The sequence below is a fragment of the Carettochelys insculpta genome, chromosome 1 (genome assembly GCF_033958435.1).
Source record: "Carettochelys insculpta isolate YL-2023 chromosome 1, ASM3395843v1, whole genome shotgun sequence".
NCBI lineage: Eukaryota > Metazoa > Chordata > Testudines > Carettochelyidae > Carettochelys > Carettochelys insculpta.
Window position 1 is genome coordinate 165,458,590 of NC_134137.1, and position 16,070 is coordinate 165,474,659.

The 16,070-nt window shown below is 42.3% G+C and overlaps 1 protein-coding gene across 1 annotated transcript in view; it reads right to left on the bottom strand.

Moving 5' to 3' along the window:
• CFAP47 (cilia and flagella associated protein 47) overlaps positions 1–16,070 on the bottom strand; it is a 324,141-nt gene that overhangs the window by 50,655 nt on the left and 257,416 nt on the right. Inside the window, exons 38-40 of the mRNA XM_074988334.1 lie at positions 14,978–15,128; positions 8,661–8,749; positions 3,331–3,417 (exon numbers count right to left, since the gene is read on the bottom strand). Of these exons, the coding sequence (XP_074844435.1) occupies positions 3,331–3,417; positions 8,661–8,749; positions 14,978–15,128 (327 nt within the window). The remainder of the gene's footprint in view (positions 1–3,330; positions 3,418–8,660; positions 8,750–14,977; positions 15,129–16,070) is intronic.

Below are 16,070 nucleotides of genomic sequence, written 5' to 3' on the forward strand. Positions count from 1 at the left end.
AACAGCTAGCCAGAGAGTCAAAAAGTAATAGCAAAAATAATTTTAAGTACATCAGAAGCAGGAAGCCTGCTAAACAACCAGTAGGGTCACTAGATGATTGTGATGCTAAAGGAGCACTCAAGGATGATAAAGCAATTGCAGAGAAACTAAATTATTTCTTTGCATCAGTCTTCATGGCTGAGGACGTGAGGGAGATTCTCAAATCTGAACAATTCTTTCAGGTAACAAATCTGATGAACTGTCTCAAACTGAGGTGTCATTAGAAGAGGTATTGGAACAAACTGAAAAACTAAACAATAATAAGTCTGCAGGGTCAGATGGTATTCACTCAAGAGTTCTGAAGGAACACAAAAGTGAAATTGCAGAGCTACTAACTGGAGTTTGTAACCTGTCATCTAAATCAGCATCTGTTCCAGATGCCTGGAGGATAGCTAATGTGATGCCAATATTCAAAAAGGGCTCCAGAGGTAATCCTAGACACTACAGACCAGTCAATATGACTTCAGTACCGGGCAAACTGGTTGAAACTCTAGTAAAGAACAGAATTGTCAGACACATTGATGAACATAACAACAGTCAACAGAGCTTTTGTAAAGGGAAGCCGTGCTTCACCCACCTATTAGCATTTTTGAAAGGTCAGTAAGCATGTGGACAGGGGGATCCTGTGGATGTAGTGTACTTAGATTTTCAGAAAGCCTTTGACAAGGTCCCTCACCAAAGGCTCTTAAACAAAGTTAACTGTCATGGGATAAGAGGGAAGGTCCTTTCTTGGACTGGTAACTGGTCAAAAGATCCGAAACAAAGGTTAGGAATAAATGGTCAGTTTTCAGAATGAAAAGAGGTTAATAGTGGTGTCCCGCAGGGATCTGTGCTGGGACCAGTCCTATTCAAAATATTTATAAATGATCTAGAAAAAGAGATTAACAGTGAGGTGGCAAAATTTGCAGCTGACACAAAACTACTCCAAATAGTTTAACTCCCCAGCAGACTGTGAAGAGCTACAAAAGGATCTTGATTGAATTGGGTGACCGGGCAACCAAATGGCTGATAAAATTCAATGTTGACATGCAAAGTAATGCACTTTGGAAAATATAATCCCAACTATACATATAAAATGACGGGGTCTGAGTTAGCTGTTACCACTCAAGAAAGAGATTTTGGAGTCATTGTGGGTAGTTCTCTGAAGACATCCACTGAGTGTGCAGCAGCATCAAAAAAGCTAAAAACATATTGGGAATCATTAAGAAAAGAATAGATAATGAGACAGAAAATGTCATATTACCTTTATATAAATCCATGGTACATCCACATCTGGAATACAGTGTACAGATGAGGTCACCCCATCTCAAAAAAGATGTATTGGAATTGGAAAAGGTTCAGAAAAGGGCAACAAACATTATTCGGGGTATGGAACATCTGCCATATGAAGAGAGATTAATAAGACTGGAACTTTTTATCTTGGAAAAAAGATGATTAAGGGGGAGATATGACAGAGGTATATAAAATTGTGACTAGTGTGGAGAAAAGAGATAGGGAATTGTTATTTACTCCTTTTCACAACACAAAAACTAGGCCTTTATATGGGGCTCAACTCTGGAATCACTTAGAAGCTGAAGTTAGTACCAATTGCTGCTCCTCACGTATTAAGGAACCACTACACAGTACAACGATAACAAGTGCAGACCAAAAAGCATGAGTTAGGATCTGTGCATTATTCTAAGTGTTTGCCTAAGAAGCTTACATTGTTTGGGATCTGGCTACTTATGAGGTTACCTTTCTCCTGCAATACTGATGCAGCTGTGATCAGCAGAGGCACTTGAGCTGTATCCTCTTACACACCCTTGGAAGTGAGAGACAACTGCTGATGGGGTATTTTCCCTCAAGTGTTTTCAATGCTGGAACTTGTTATTCACTTGTGCCCGCATTTGTAAATCTTCAGTTACATTGTTTGTAGTTTACATTGTATCATCAGACAAAAACTTAGACTCAGGAATATGTCTCATTAATAAATTAAATAAACCATGTACTGACAGGCAGATGAATAATAGGCCTTCCACACAGCTATCTTCCATAATATGTGAATGGGATGTTTTATTGCCAAGAATACCAAATGGCAAACTGAGTATTTTAAAATATATTTTATTCTGTGATTTGAAAAGCAATGTTCTTAAATTCAAGTAATTATTAAATCATAAGTAACTGTAAAACTGTTGGCAAGTTAAGGCTATTACTTCATATGTCTGTGGTAGCTCCTCCTCTATACCAAGACTGTCTTTGGATGGAGTCCACAAGCTTCAGTTCTCAGACCTCTTTCCTATCCTCTCCATTCTTGTACCTGTAACTATCAATCCTGTTGATACTCATCAGCCTCCCTCCCACATATAACAACTTCTCCATATTCCATCTTTTTTGTCTTAAGAAACAAACTCATGGGTATTTGTTTCACTTCTTGTCAGCTACAGATGGTAAATACAGAAGTACTTCTTTTGGGTAAGATAAGCATCCTTAAACAGCACTTTCTTTCTTCAACATTCTTTTTTCACTCAGATTGTAACTTGTCTCTACCATCTATGGTAGGACATTTTTATCACCATTGTCATCCTGACTTACAACTGTCTTCTCAACTCTCTTCTACATCTACATCATAAGACTGGTCTACAGTCACTCAAGTAACAATGTCTGTGCACAGACCTGCGATTCAATTTAAACTCTGCTTTTGCATTAATCTCTTTTAATCTTCATTTTTGCAAATCCATAGTCTATAACCTCCAAAAGCCCTAAGGATTTAACACTCCAGCAGAATTCTATCATCACATGCTAAAAAAAAATGGGGAAGATCTCACCTCCTCCCTCAGACACCTTCACCCTATGCTGTACAGGACTCAGTTCTAAAGCACTCTGCGTTGTTTTTAAGCCTCCAATGAACTGAAGATGTCACTAAGGTAGACTGATTCTTCTCCCCACATCCTCCAATCATGCAGCACCACTGTCCTCTCGGTCCCTTCACATGGCACCACTTTAGGATTAATAGTTACTTGTACACGGCTTCTTCCTATTACGGAAATCCACCTTTTCCCTTATCTCTGATAAACAACATATTTTCATCTTTTTGGATCCTAACTTAAAAATATGTATCTTTTTTCAATGCTTATGACTATAGTCATTCATTTATAAAATGTTGCTTTTTAAATGTTATATAATTTCTACCTTATGCTAAAATCACATTTTGTAATTCTTGCGTACTCAGGGAAACAGATCTGTAATGTCTTTATACTAATAACATGGATTTACGCCTCTATATAAAGTCAGTAACTGAGTTGTAAAACCTACCTGTGCGCTTTCCCTTGCTTTACTTGGCTGGCTTGATGCAATTGTTCAGGCATCATTAAGTAAGTTGTAGATTCCACTAAAATAACCCTGAGGAAAAAGCAAACTTGCAGTCTTACTGTGCATGTTATTTACAAAACAAAAGTTTACTACTTTCAATCATAGACTCATAGAATCATAGGGCTGGAAGTGACCTCAGGAGGTCATGTAGTCTAGCCCCCTGCTTCAAGCAGGCTCAACCCCAACTAAGTCATCCCAGCCAGGATCCTGTCAAGCCAGGACTTAAAAACCTCGAGGGATGGAGAATCCACCACCTCTGAAACCTGAAGTCTTGGTAAAGAAAAGTATTATTGTCCTCATATTGGGAAACTTACAAAGTACACTAACATGTCCAAAAATATATGGGAAAAGATGTTTACTTTTCTTTAAAATTCTGAATCAAGTTTCAAACTCACAAATATCCCAAGATATTTTTCAAAACATATGTGATAATTAACTTCTACAAAGTTTAACAGTGGCATAAAAGCTGGTTACTAACCTTACTGTAATTACAAGAAGTCCTGTGGCACCTTACAGATGAACTGATATTTTGTAGCATAAGCTTTCATGGGCAAAGACCCGCTTTGTCAGATGCATCTGATGAAGCTGGTCTTTGCCCACAAAAGCTTATCCTCCAAAATCTGGTAGTCTATAAGGTGCCACAGGATGAATTCTCATTTTTGCAGATACAGACTAACATAGCTACCTCTTGTGAGAGCACGAGCACCTGGTGGCCGGGCCTCACTCGCAAGGCAGAATGACCATACACTCCATCTTGGAATGCTATCATACAGCGGCGGGAAGGTCTGAAGTCAGGCCAGGAGAAAGAAATCAGAAAGTTGACAAGTCGTTGGAGAGTCCCCAAAGAGAACATCCTGACAAGCAGATAGTAAGCCCCCAAAGAGAACAGCTGGGGCTAGTAGCTGGAAGCGCCCCCAAAGAGAACATCTTGGTTGTACAACATCAGAGGGTCTCAGGGGAGGTTCAGAAAAAGATCAAGGACAGAGGAAATCTTGTAACATGTTCTGACAGGCCGGGAGGATAGAAAGCCCAAATTAGGTAACAAACGCTTTAATTGGCCAGGTATCGAACCCCCAAGTAAGAAACAGTATAAAAGGTGATTTAGCAGGAATAAGGGTGTGGGCTCCTGGACACAAGGCGGAGGCTAGCAACTTCCAGTCCAGACAGCAGACCCCAGCCTGATCACCCGGACGTCACCACCACGAAAGGTCCCAACCAAGCCGTATCTCTGACTTGAAGGGACGCTGTAACGTAGTTATTGGTGAAATGTGGGAGCATTGGATGTTATTGGTAAGTCACATGTAATTATATATAGTTATATATAACCTAGTATTTAGCTTATGCCAAATAAATAACTATCTATCTATCTATCTATCTATCTATCTATCTATCTATATATATATATATAACAAGTGTTAAGTAATTGTAGTTACGAATAAATCACTATTGGTAAATACCACTAGCTGGTCTAGCTGGGTCTGTATAGAGAATTATTGGGACTTAGAACAGCCACAGGGCATTGTGGTGTTCACAATCGGAGTGTTATTGTTCCTGGTACTCATAATACTGTGGAAACCTAGGTTTTAAAGTGAATACACTGAATCACATATTGCTGCTACACTATATCAGGCTGCTATAAAGGTGGGGTGGCTGGTCCTGGGCCACCCGACTCCCCCCGCTGTATCACACCCCACGCGCACCCACGGGACCCGGAGTAGGTCGGCACATCGTCACCTCTCTGATCCTTTCTGTAACTGTTATTTTTCAATAGGTATTTGTGCATTTCCATTCCACTGCAGGAGAATATACCTCAAGTTCAAAGTTGTCAGAGATTTTTTTCCCATATTGATACCTGTTGGGGTGGCTCAAATTCCCTTTGCTTGTCACATGCCACTGCCTTCAGGTATAAACGTAACAGCCACCACAACTCCCTTCAGTTCCTTCTTACCAGACAGATTATGAACAAGAGGATAAAGAGGACAGGTTGTGTAATGGACACATGCAACAAATCTTGAAAAACAATTAAAGAAAGGTTAGTTACCATTTTTTCTTCATTTTCTTCTTGCATGCCTGATGAACCGTGACATAATGGACCATAAAGGTATGAACTGAAGACCACGTAGCTACCCCTCTGCATGTCCTGAATGGGGACTTGGTCTAAGAAAGCCATGGAGAAGACTAGAGCCACTGGGGAATGGGTGGTGACTGCTGTTGCAGGTGTAACAACTAACTCACAGCATTTGCTAGATAGATGGATAGAGAGCTGACTTGATGGTTGAGCCAAACAGGTAGTGGTCAATGGCTCAATATCTGGATGGCGGTCAGTTTCAAGTGGAGTGCCTCAGGGCTTGGTTCTGGGGACGGTGTTGTTTAACATCTTTATTAATGACCTGGATGATGGACTGCATTGCACCCTCAGCAAGTTTGCAGATAGCACCAAGCTAGGGGGAGAGGTAGATACATTGGAAGGTAGAGATAGGATCCAGAGTGACCTGGATAAAAATTGGAGGATTGGGCAAAAAGAAATCTGATGCAGTTCAAAAAGCAGACATGTAGAGTCCTGCCCCGGGACAGAAGACCCCCAAGCATTGTTGTAGGCTGGAGACTGACTGGCTAAGCAGCGGTACAGCGGAAATGGACCTAGGGATTATAGTGGATGAAAGGCTGGATACGATTAAACAGTGCACCCTTGTAGCCAAGAAGGCCAAAGGCATATTGGGGTGCATTAGAAGGAGTATTTTGAGCTGTTCTAGAGAAGCTGTTGTTCCCCTCTATTCGGCACTGATGAGGCCACAGCTGAAGTATTGTGTCTAGTGTTGGGCCCCCCCCCCCAGTATAGACAGGATGTGGATGTGCTGGAGCAGGCTCAGCAGAGGGCAACAAAAATGATTAAGGGGCTGGAGCACATGATCTATGAGGAGAGGCGGAGGGATTTGGGCTTGTTTAGTTTTCAGAAGAAAAGACTGAGAGGTGATTAATAGCAGCCTTCAACCTCCTGAAGGGAGCGCTAAGACAGATGGTGAGAAACTGTTCTCAGTGATGACAGACAGCAGAACAAGGGGTAATGGCCTGAAGTTACAGAAGGAGAAGAGTAGGTTGGATATTAGGAAAAACTACTTCACCAAGAGGGTGGTGAAGTGCTGGAATGTGTTGTCTAGGGAGGTGGTGGAATCTCCATCCCTAGAGGTTTTTAAGTCCTGGCTTGACATAGTCATAACTGGGATGACTTAGTTGGGGTTGATCCTGCTTGGGGCACAGGACTGGACTCGATGACCTCTTGAGGTCCCTTCCAGTTCTGTGATTCTATGATTCGCAAATACAGTCTGCAACCCATGAACCAGTGCATTGAGAAGAAAAACAGAGGCCCTTGATGTCGTCTGGAGCTGCCACAAAGAATTGAGATGATTTCCTGAAGTGCTCTACAAACATCCAGGAAGTGCAACAGCTGTTGCCAGGCATTAGCATGCAGCTTCAGATAGAAGACTGGGAGAAAAGTGGCCTGACCCAGGTGGAACTGAGAGACCACTTTGGGAAGAAAGGCTGGGTGAAAGACTAGCGAAAGACTGCGAGTGCTCTTAGCTCCAAAAGCCTTCCGATGAATGTGATTGCCACTAGAAAGGCCACTTTCCACAAAAGGTAGAGGAGACAGCAAGATGCAAAAGGTTTAAAGTGTGAGTACATCAGCTTAGAAAGAACCAAATTCAGATTCCAGGTAGGAAGAGGTTACAAGTAGAGAGAAAGCTCCATGGGTGAATCCACTCACAGCTCCAGGAGAGCCATGTAAGAATGCTCGCAGGCCAAGCCGGAGCCAGCAGGATCACCTTTACCCTGTCCCTGAAGATCTTGAGGCTGGCCTTGGGAATCAAGGGGACTGGGGGGAAAAGCATACATTAACCATTCCTTCCAGGCCAGAATAAACAAATCTGCACAGGAGCCAGGACTCTTGTTGTGGAAAAAGCAGAAGTGGGGACATTTCCTGTTGCTCTCCGTCATGAACAAATCTACCCGAGGAAACCCCCAAGCCACTGACCACTCATGTCTGAGAAATGATCTACTGAGGTGATCAGCCACTTCTTTCCAGACTCCGGGGAGATAAGAAGCCTCCAGATGTGCAGAGTGGGCTATGCAACGCTCCTGTAGGATCAGAGCTTCCTGAAACAGCGCAACGACCACACATCTTCTGGTCTGTTGATAGAGAACCTGGAGTTTCTACTGTCTGTTAAACTGTTATGCTGTCACCCTGAACAGTGATGTGAAAGGTCTGACAGGCCAACTAACTGCCTTGAGCTCCTAGACAATGATGTGGAGAAGCTGTTGTCATCCAACTGCCTTCCCTCAGTCCTCAGGCCCCTGCAAGCACACTCCTCAACCAAGATCTAACACATCTATGGCTAGCATCATCTCAGGTTGGGAAGCAAGAAATTACCCCTATTTAGCATAAGTCAAAATTGAAGTAAATAGTATCCAAATATGGAAAACCACTCCATGTCATCCATTACTCGAAGCCCTTAGAAGGCACACAGTATTTCCTCTCACCCTCTTTTTGCTGTTGGAGGCCACGGTTTGCCAGAAGGAGAGGTTATTCTTCTCCACCATTTTAATAAACAGAAGGGCAAACCTCAAAGGCCCTTCTAGGCCCAAAATGTCTAACATAGGGTTCTCTAACTATGTGACCTCCTCCACTCAAAGGCTTATGTGAAGCAGATCCTAGGGGCTTTGTTGTCAATAGGAGGAGCCCACAGCTACTACCTTATCATGAATGACAATATCAGCAGCTAGATCTCACAACACTGAGGTATTAAAGTAGTATAACATTCTATTTCTTTCATATTAGGAAAAAAAAAAGTTTGCTGTTCTGGAAATGTTCCATATATGGTGAATACAAGATGTGAGTCCTTTAGGCAAAAGCGATTTTCTCTTTCAGTTTAGCAATTTAACCAGCAGGAGAAAGCAGATTGGGGGAAAAAAAAACTATTAACATGGTTTGTAACTCTTTGGAATTCTGCAGGATCTCAGCCAAAAACAAAATACAAGCAAGGTTAATGAACTCCATATGATAAAAGCTATAATTTCACTGCTTATGATGAGGTGGATTTCAATTAAAGTTTATTTATCTTCTTTATTCATTATCATTGGGCTTGTAACAATTTTGGACATGCAAATTCCTATATTTTAAATTCGATTTTAATACATTTTAAACAGGAGAAAATTGTGGAAAAGACTAGATATAAATAATATTATAGCTATGAGTTTCTCTTTACAATATAGTCTACCTGAATATTCCATCAGTTCTGAAGGGACTAGTAACATTCAGACTAACTTTCTTCAGTTCATAGCATGGGGATTTGCATTTTAGTACACCCTAAAAGAGAATAAAAAACTTATTTCAGCATAGGAAAATTCAAAAAAACATTTCATGTATGAAAAATATAAACTAGTAACTAAGGAAAAAATATTCCTACTTCTCTGTGAAGGTCATTTCATGTCAATATTACTACTATAATTAACATATAAAAGGTTTTGTTGTCTACATATAAAAGATGATTTAGGGTCCAACTCCTTATAAACATACAAAACAAAAAAAGAGTCATGTAGCACTTTAAAGACTAACAAAATAATGGATTAGGTGATGAGCTTTCATGGGACAGACCCACTTCTTCAGATCTACAGCCCTGCCAGAACAGACTCAATATATAAAGCACAGAGGTCCAAAAATTGTTATCAAGGTTGACAAATCAGAAAAATTGTTATCATTGTTGGCAGATCAGATAGAAGAGCAAGAGAATGGAGTGAAGGGTGGGGAAGTAAGTGTTAAATCACACATCAAAGTATGTAAAAGAGTCCTTGTAATGGGTCAGGTAATTGCTGTCCCTGTTGAAACCACATGTTAATGTGTTGAATTTGAATATGAATGTTAGTTCCGAACACTCCTTCTACAGACGATAAAGTCTCTTTTCTGTAGAACACAAACTCTCAGCTCTTTAACAGAGTGGCCCATTCCATTAAAGTGCTGGGAGACAGGTTTGTGTATTTGGAGATTTTTGATGTCTGCTCTATGTCCTTTCATTCTTTGGTAAAGAGTGTTTGCAGTCTGTCCTGGATACAAAGTATGTGGACACTGTTGGCACATGATGGCATATGTGACGTTACTTGAGGAACAAGAGAATGTGCCAATGATTCTGTAATTAATGTGCTTCAGTCCAGTGATGAAGTGGGTCTGTCCCATGAAAGCTCACCACCTAATAAAATTATTTTGTTAATCTTTAAAGTGCTACATGACTGCTTTTTTGTTTTGATAGACTACAGACTAACACAGCTACCTCTCTGGTACTTATAAACGTACATGCGCCACTGCTACACTCACAATTTTCAGATTTCTCATATACAATAGGAATAAAGGCTGAGGGAAGGAAAAGCTATTTTTCATCTTTTTTTTTCATATGATACTGCTTCTTCTTCCTACCCCAGCCTTGTCCCCCGCCACCAAAGTGTTCTTACCCACTAGCATGAAATGCCCTCTCCAACCCCTCCACAATGCTTCCCCCCGTCAAGGCTCACTGCTTCCCTGATGCCTCCCAAAAAGTCAGCCACTTCATGAGGGTGAGTTTGAGGAGTGGCTGTGGACGTACATTCATAAACATAAATAGGTTTTGCCTTTATTGCTCTTTTCGATCCTTTGTACAAAGCTTGTTTTTGGTTTCAAACCTCCAGAAACATATGAGTACATTGAGCTTTTGAACAGTTGATTCACAGCATGCAAGCTCTGGAACACAGGGAAGGAAGAAGGGGAAGGAGTGGAGACGAAGCATGAATCAGCAAATCTGTGGTGCTCCTAAAGTGCTGGGAGGGAGTGGGAGAGTAGGAAGTGCAGGGCTCCAGCACCCCAGTGCACGGGTGACGTGTGGGAGGGGGTAGGCAGGGTGTCTGCAGGCTGCAGATGGAACCCCAGAGCGCCGATCACTCAATTAAAGGATTGGAAAACATGCCTTATAGTGACAGATTCAAGGATCTGAAATCACTTAGCTTCACAAGGAGAAAGTTAAGGGGTGACCATTACAATCTTTAAAGCATCTACCCAAGGAACAAATATGTTATAATGAGCTATTCAGTCTAGCAGGAAGCAAGACAAATTAAGACTGAAAATAAGGCATACAATTTTAATGCTGAGAGTAATTAACCATTGGAACAATTTACCAAGTGTCATGGGGGATTCTCCATCACTGACAATTTTAAAATTAAGATTGGATGTCTTCCTAAATGATCTGGTGAAAATTATTGTGGGAAACTTCTATGAACTGTTACACAGGAGACCAGACTAGATGATCACAGCAGTTCCTTCTGGCCTTGGAGTTTATGTGTCTATGAGATATTTTCCAACGAAACTGTCCTCTCAGCACGCAGAGCAAGAGCTCCTCTGGCACATATAAATATACAGGGGATCCCCAACTTACAAACACATCAACTTACAACCATTTGTGTTTACAACCAACCTCCAGCTCACCACCCCTACATGCGCGAGTTCACCTCCCCCAACAGGAGGCTCCAGCCACATGCTGGGTGCTCCCCTCCAATCCCCACAAACCTGGCTCCAACCCGCTGTGCCACAACCCCGCCCCCACATACCTAGGTCTCAGCCCCCTCCTCCCAGCCCCCATCCCCGAGGACCTGGACCCCACCCCCCAGCTCCCATGTGGGCCCAGATGATGTATGGGACTCCAACCTGCCCCTGCTCAAGCACTCCACCCAGGTGCACCCCCGTTCAACCCCTCCCCTGCCAGGCTCAACGCCCCCCACAGGCTCCAGCTCACGCCCCCATGCTTGGGGCTTAGACTTCAACCCATGCCTGGGGCTCTGGCTCCCAGCCCCTCCTCCACTCAACCACCCTGCCCCAGTGCAGCCCCCATTCAAACCCCCCCCCGTCAGGCTCAACCCCTCCCTCTCATGGCCCCAGCTCACCCCACCCCACCACCCACACCTGGGGCTCTGACTGTCAGCTGCACCCAGCGTGTGCAGGGGCTCTATCCCCCCTGCCAGCTCAACCCACCCCTGCTTAATCCCCCCTCCACCCGGCTCAACGCCCCTGTTCCCAGCAGACCACCCCCACCCAACATGTGTGGGGCTGTCAGCCACCAGCATATGCAGGAATCCAGCTTTCAGTCACTACAGATGCATGAGGCTCTACCCCGCCCCCAGCTAACCTCCCCACCCCAGTTCACCCCATTCAACCCCCTGAACCCCTACGGCCCCAGCTCACACTCCCTGGTACGTGGGGCTCTGGTTTCAATCTGCACCTGGGGATTCCAACCCCCACGGCTCCAGCTTCAACCCCCCGCCCCACCCACCACCCCTGCAGCCCTGGCCCCAACCCCCTGGTCAGGCTCAACCTCTACCCCAACCCCCTGGTGCCTGGGTCCAAACCACTGCAAGCCCCAGCTCAACTGCACCCTCCCACCACCTCTGCCACCCTAACCTGCCCCAGGCTTAACCCTCCTGCCCCCTCCCAGGGCCCCAACCCAAGCCCTCCCTGACTTATGCAAAATTCAAGGTACACAGGGGTTGCGTGGAACGCAACCCTCGTGTACATTGAGGGATTACAGTATAAGGGTATTTCTGCCTTACGACCAAATCAAGTTACGACCAGGTGTTTTGAATGCAACCCATTCATAAGTTGGGGACTATCTGTACATGTAAAACTGCCTTCCAATGGTCTGGCTATTAAATTCAGAGCAGACAATTACTCTTCCCATAGTACCATGGGACACTGCACGGTCACTTGCAGCACTTGAACCACATGTAGTGACTATGCAGAACATTTCAAGCACAGTGGCCATGCAACATGCCCCTACAAAGCTTTCATACCTAGTCTACAGATGGGGTGATCTGAGGGTAGATTAAAAGAAGAGCTATAGATCAGCTGCACACCAAACCTGTCCCTTTTCCCTGGGTTGCATGAATTGTATTTCACCTGCCAAGCTGCCTATCTCCTCCGCTCCCCAAGCAGAGTCCTAATAATGAAATTCTATGCAAGTACCCAGAATTTCACCCGAAGCAAACATTAAGGGTTCACAGCTGAGTACTACACCAAAAAAGAGCTAAATTAAGGCCTCTCTATAACCTTACTCTGCCCTGATTATTTCTCTTTAATTACACGATGAGTACTATTTTTCATACAATTTTACTGTAACCATTAGATGTGGTTCATCTTGGTGTGGTTCTCGTTATTTCTTAAGTCACAATGGCCATGTCTACACTAGCCCCAAACTTCGAAATGGCCATGCAAATGGCCATTTCGAAGTTTACTAATGAAGCGCTGAAATGCATATTCAGCACTTCATTAGCATGCGGGCGGCCACGGCACTTCGAAATTGACACGTCTCGCCGCCACGCAGCTCGTCTCGAAGGGGCTCCTTTTCGAAAGGACGCTGCCTACTTCGAAGTCCCCTTACTCCCATCTGCTCATGGGAATAAGGGGACTTCGAAGTAGGCAGGGTCCTTTCGAAAAGGAGCCCCGCCAGGATGAGACGCACGGTGGCGAGCCGCTTCAATTTCGAAGTGCCACGGCCGTCCGCATGCTAATGAAGCGCTGAATATGCATTTCAGCGCTTCATTAGTAAACTTCGAAATGGTCATTTGCGTGGCCATTTCGAAGTTTGGGGCTAGTGTAGGTGTAGCCAATACTTTCCATTTCACTAAACTCATGGGGCAACATTTTTGTTGTTATTGTTCTTGGTTTTGTTTGTTTGTTTTTTTACTGTTTGACTTTAGATATAATTTCTTCTCTCTCCAATGTATGCATTACAATAACTTTTGAAGCAGCAGAAATGTAGCACTTTAAAAATTAACAAAATGACTTATTCGGTGATGAGCTTTCATGGGACAGACCTACTTCTTCAGATCAATTTCATTTCCAATACAGACTGACATTTATAAGTACAGAGGATCAAAAAAAAACCTGAAAATAAAAACTGACAAATCAAAGAGGACTGAAGGAAAGGGATGAGAGGTGGGAGGATGTTAATTGTCCTGTCGTAGATAATTATGAACAAAAGGAAGGGAAGCAGTCCTTGTAATGCGTGAGGTGGTTGATGTCTCTGTTCATATCACGTGTTAGTGTGCTGAATTTGAAGATGTACTCTAACTCACAAATCTCTTGCTCTAATCTGTTGTTAAATTCTTTATGTACCAGGACACAAAACAGAGAATTGTCACTGAAATCTCAGAAAGTGTAGCAACTGGAGAGAGGAGAGTTTGAAAGCATACTTATCATACAGTTATCCTCTTTTCCAGAGCATTTTTCTCCCCAGAAACATAAAACAAGTCCTACCTCAAAATTGTATTCAATGTTTACACCTGACCTACTAAGTCAAATGCACCCACTTGGCCAAAACTCTCACATGATTCATTTAATAGCAGAATGCTTCTGCACTGTGAGGATATATGTACACAGAAAACACCTGTGTCAATAAACCTCAGAGCCTGGGTCAACAGACTTGGGCTCACAGGGCTTGCATTACGGGGCTAAAAATAGCAGCGTAGACAGGTGTTCCTGCTCATGCTGGAGTCCCAGTTCTGAAACCCAACAAAGGAGAATTCTCAGAGCCCAGACTCCAGTCTAATTAGGAAGGCAAGTGCTGCTGATTTTAGCCTTCTAGCATAAGCCTCACATGACCAAGTCAGCTGACCTCGGGTCTGAAGGTTGCTGCACTGGATATTGAGGTGTTTATGCTTGTTTGTTTTTCAGTATCTCAATGGACTGACCACCAGGTATAAATGTTAAAAAACATCTACGTAATGTTAGGGTCCAAGTTCTATCTGTTCCATTTTCACAAGTAACTAGGCATGAAGGGTCAGATTTTAAAGATACTTAGATATCTAAAGATAAAGATAGTGGCTCACCTTGGTTTTCACAAGTGTCTACCTACATGCCTACCATTGAAAATCTGACTAGATGCCTATCTCCATCTTCAGGCACTTAAATACCTAAATACCATTGACATTTTGCGGGATTTAAGATGCTAAGTGCCTGTGTCACTTTTTAAAATTGAAGTCCCTCAGAAGCATTTGAAGTCTTTACACCTAACCTTGCTTGTAGTTGATATATCATTTGAGGTGGTTGGGAGTTTTTTGACTTTTTTTTTTTGAAAACTGTTAGCTTATCACAAACTGAAACGTTCTCAGACCCAGGATGAACTATAACAGAGGGAAGAGAAAAAGGAACACAGAAAGGCACCCCAGAAGAGCCATTAGTCCACAGTTAATTTACTCATCTAAACTGTTGGGGAGCTCGGGTCAAGTCCCTTCTCAGCCTGGTCTGGCACAGAAACTTCTGAGTCTCCTACATCCCTAATAAAAGGTCCATCCATTTGGCTTTTGGCTATTCCGCAGTGGGAATAAGTTGTTTTGTCTAATTCTTATTTCAAAAAGGTTTTCATTCTGATAAGGAATGAAAACAAATGCTGAAACAATGGAATTTGTCACAAACCTGGATTTTTTGTTTCTTGCCAACTCTGAATATCATATAAGTAAGAATTTTTGTGAGTGACTTACAGGAATATTCACATTTTTTTCAAATGGCATACACAGAACTTACCGCAGGGTCAATATGGTTGACTTTAGACTTCAGAGACAAAGCCATTGTCGTACCTCCTATTCCACTTACAGCCTTCGAAACCAACAACAACGTTGCTTCAGCAGGATGTAGAAAGCGACTAGTGAACTCCATATGTATAGTTATTTGACTTCTATTTAAAAAACAAATAAAGGACACACTTTAGTATTAGAATTACCCAAATTAGACTCACGCATTACTATCGAAGAAACCTAAAAGATATGGTCATTTCAGTATCTAGGGAACATTATTAAAAGGATTTTGAAGAGAGCATGAAGAAAAGGAAAATTACTTTTGAATTTGCCAATATGCAATCTTGTGCCCAAAAGCTAGTTTTGTTTGTTAAAAATAGGGGAGATAGAAATAAAAATATGGAAAAATTGTGTTTGTTTACTTGTAGTATCAGTGCAAACTTTAAATATTATTGGTTTTATACTCTTGCACACAAAGTGCCAGCCTTTCCTTGTATTTTAATTCTAGAATCAATTCAGCTTATTTGTGTTTCCTTTCATCCAAGAGAAGTTAAACAAGTAGGTGCTTTGTTAGTGTTATGTGGGCCAAATACAGAAGTCCACAAAAAACTCCCAATAAAGTCTTATTGTGTGAGGCCGAAGTAACAACAAATATGGATTTCAGGAGTTAGCATATAATTGGATATGATGGGAAAAGTGCTTTCATACAAATGAAGACACTGCAGTATACAAAGCCACAAAGTCAGAAAGCAAATTTTAAACATGGGGCCCACCACATAATGTGATTCTAAAAGAGATGAAAGAAGTATGATTTGTACTAGCTCTGGAACAATGAGAGATTAATTATTACAATTATTGAAGCATATACTTGGGTTCTTAAGACTTTGGACCAACAAACATCTTAAGATAATACCGAGGTCAGAAAAATAGTGCATGGGTGAAAACAGAAAGCTATTTTAAAGTAAAGGAATTACAGAAGTTAAAAAGATATAGTTTTTTTTAGTAAAAAGTAGAAAGTCAATCTCTATATGCTATGAAGTATAGTAACATAGCTACTCAGAGAGAAGATGGTCCCAAATTCTGTGGCCTTCTTAAACTGGAAT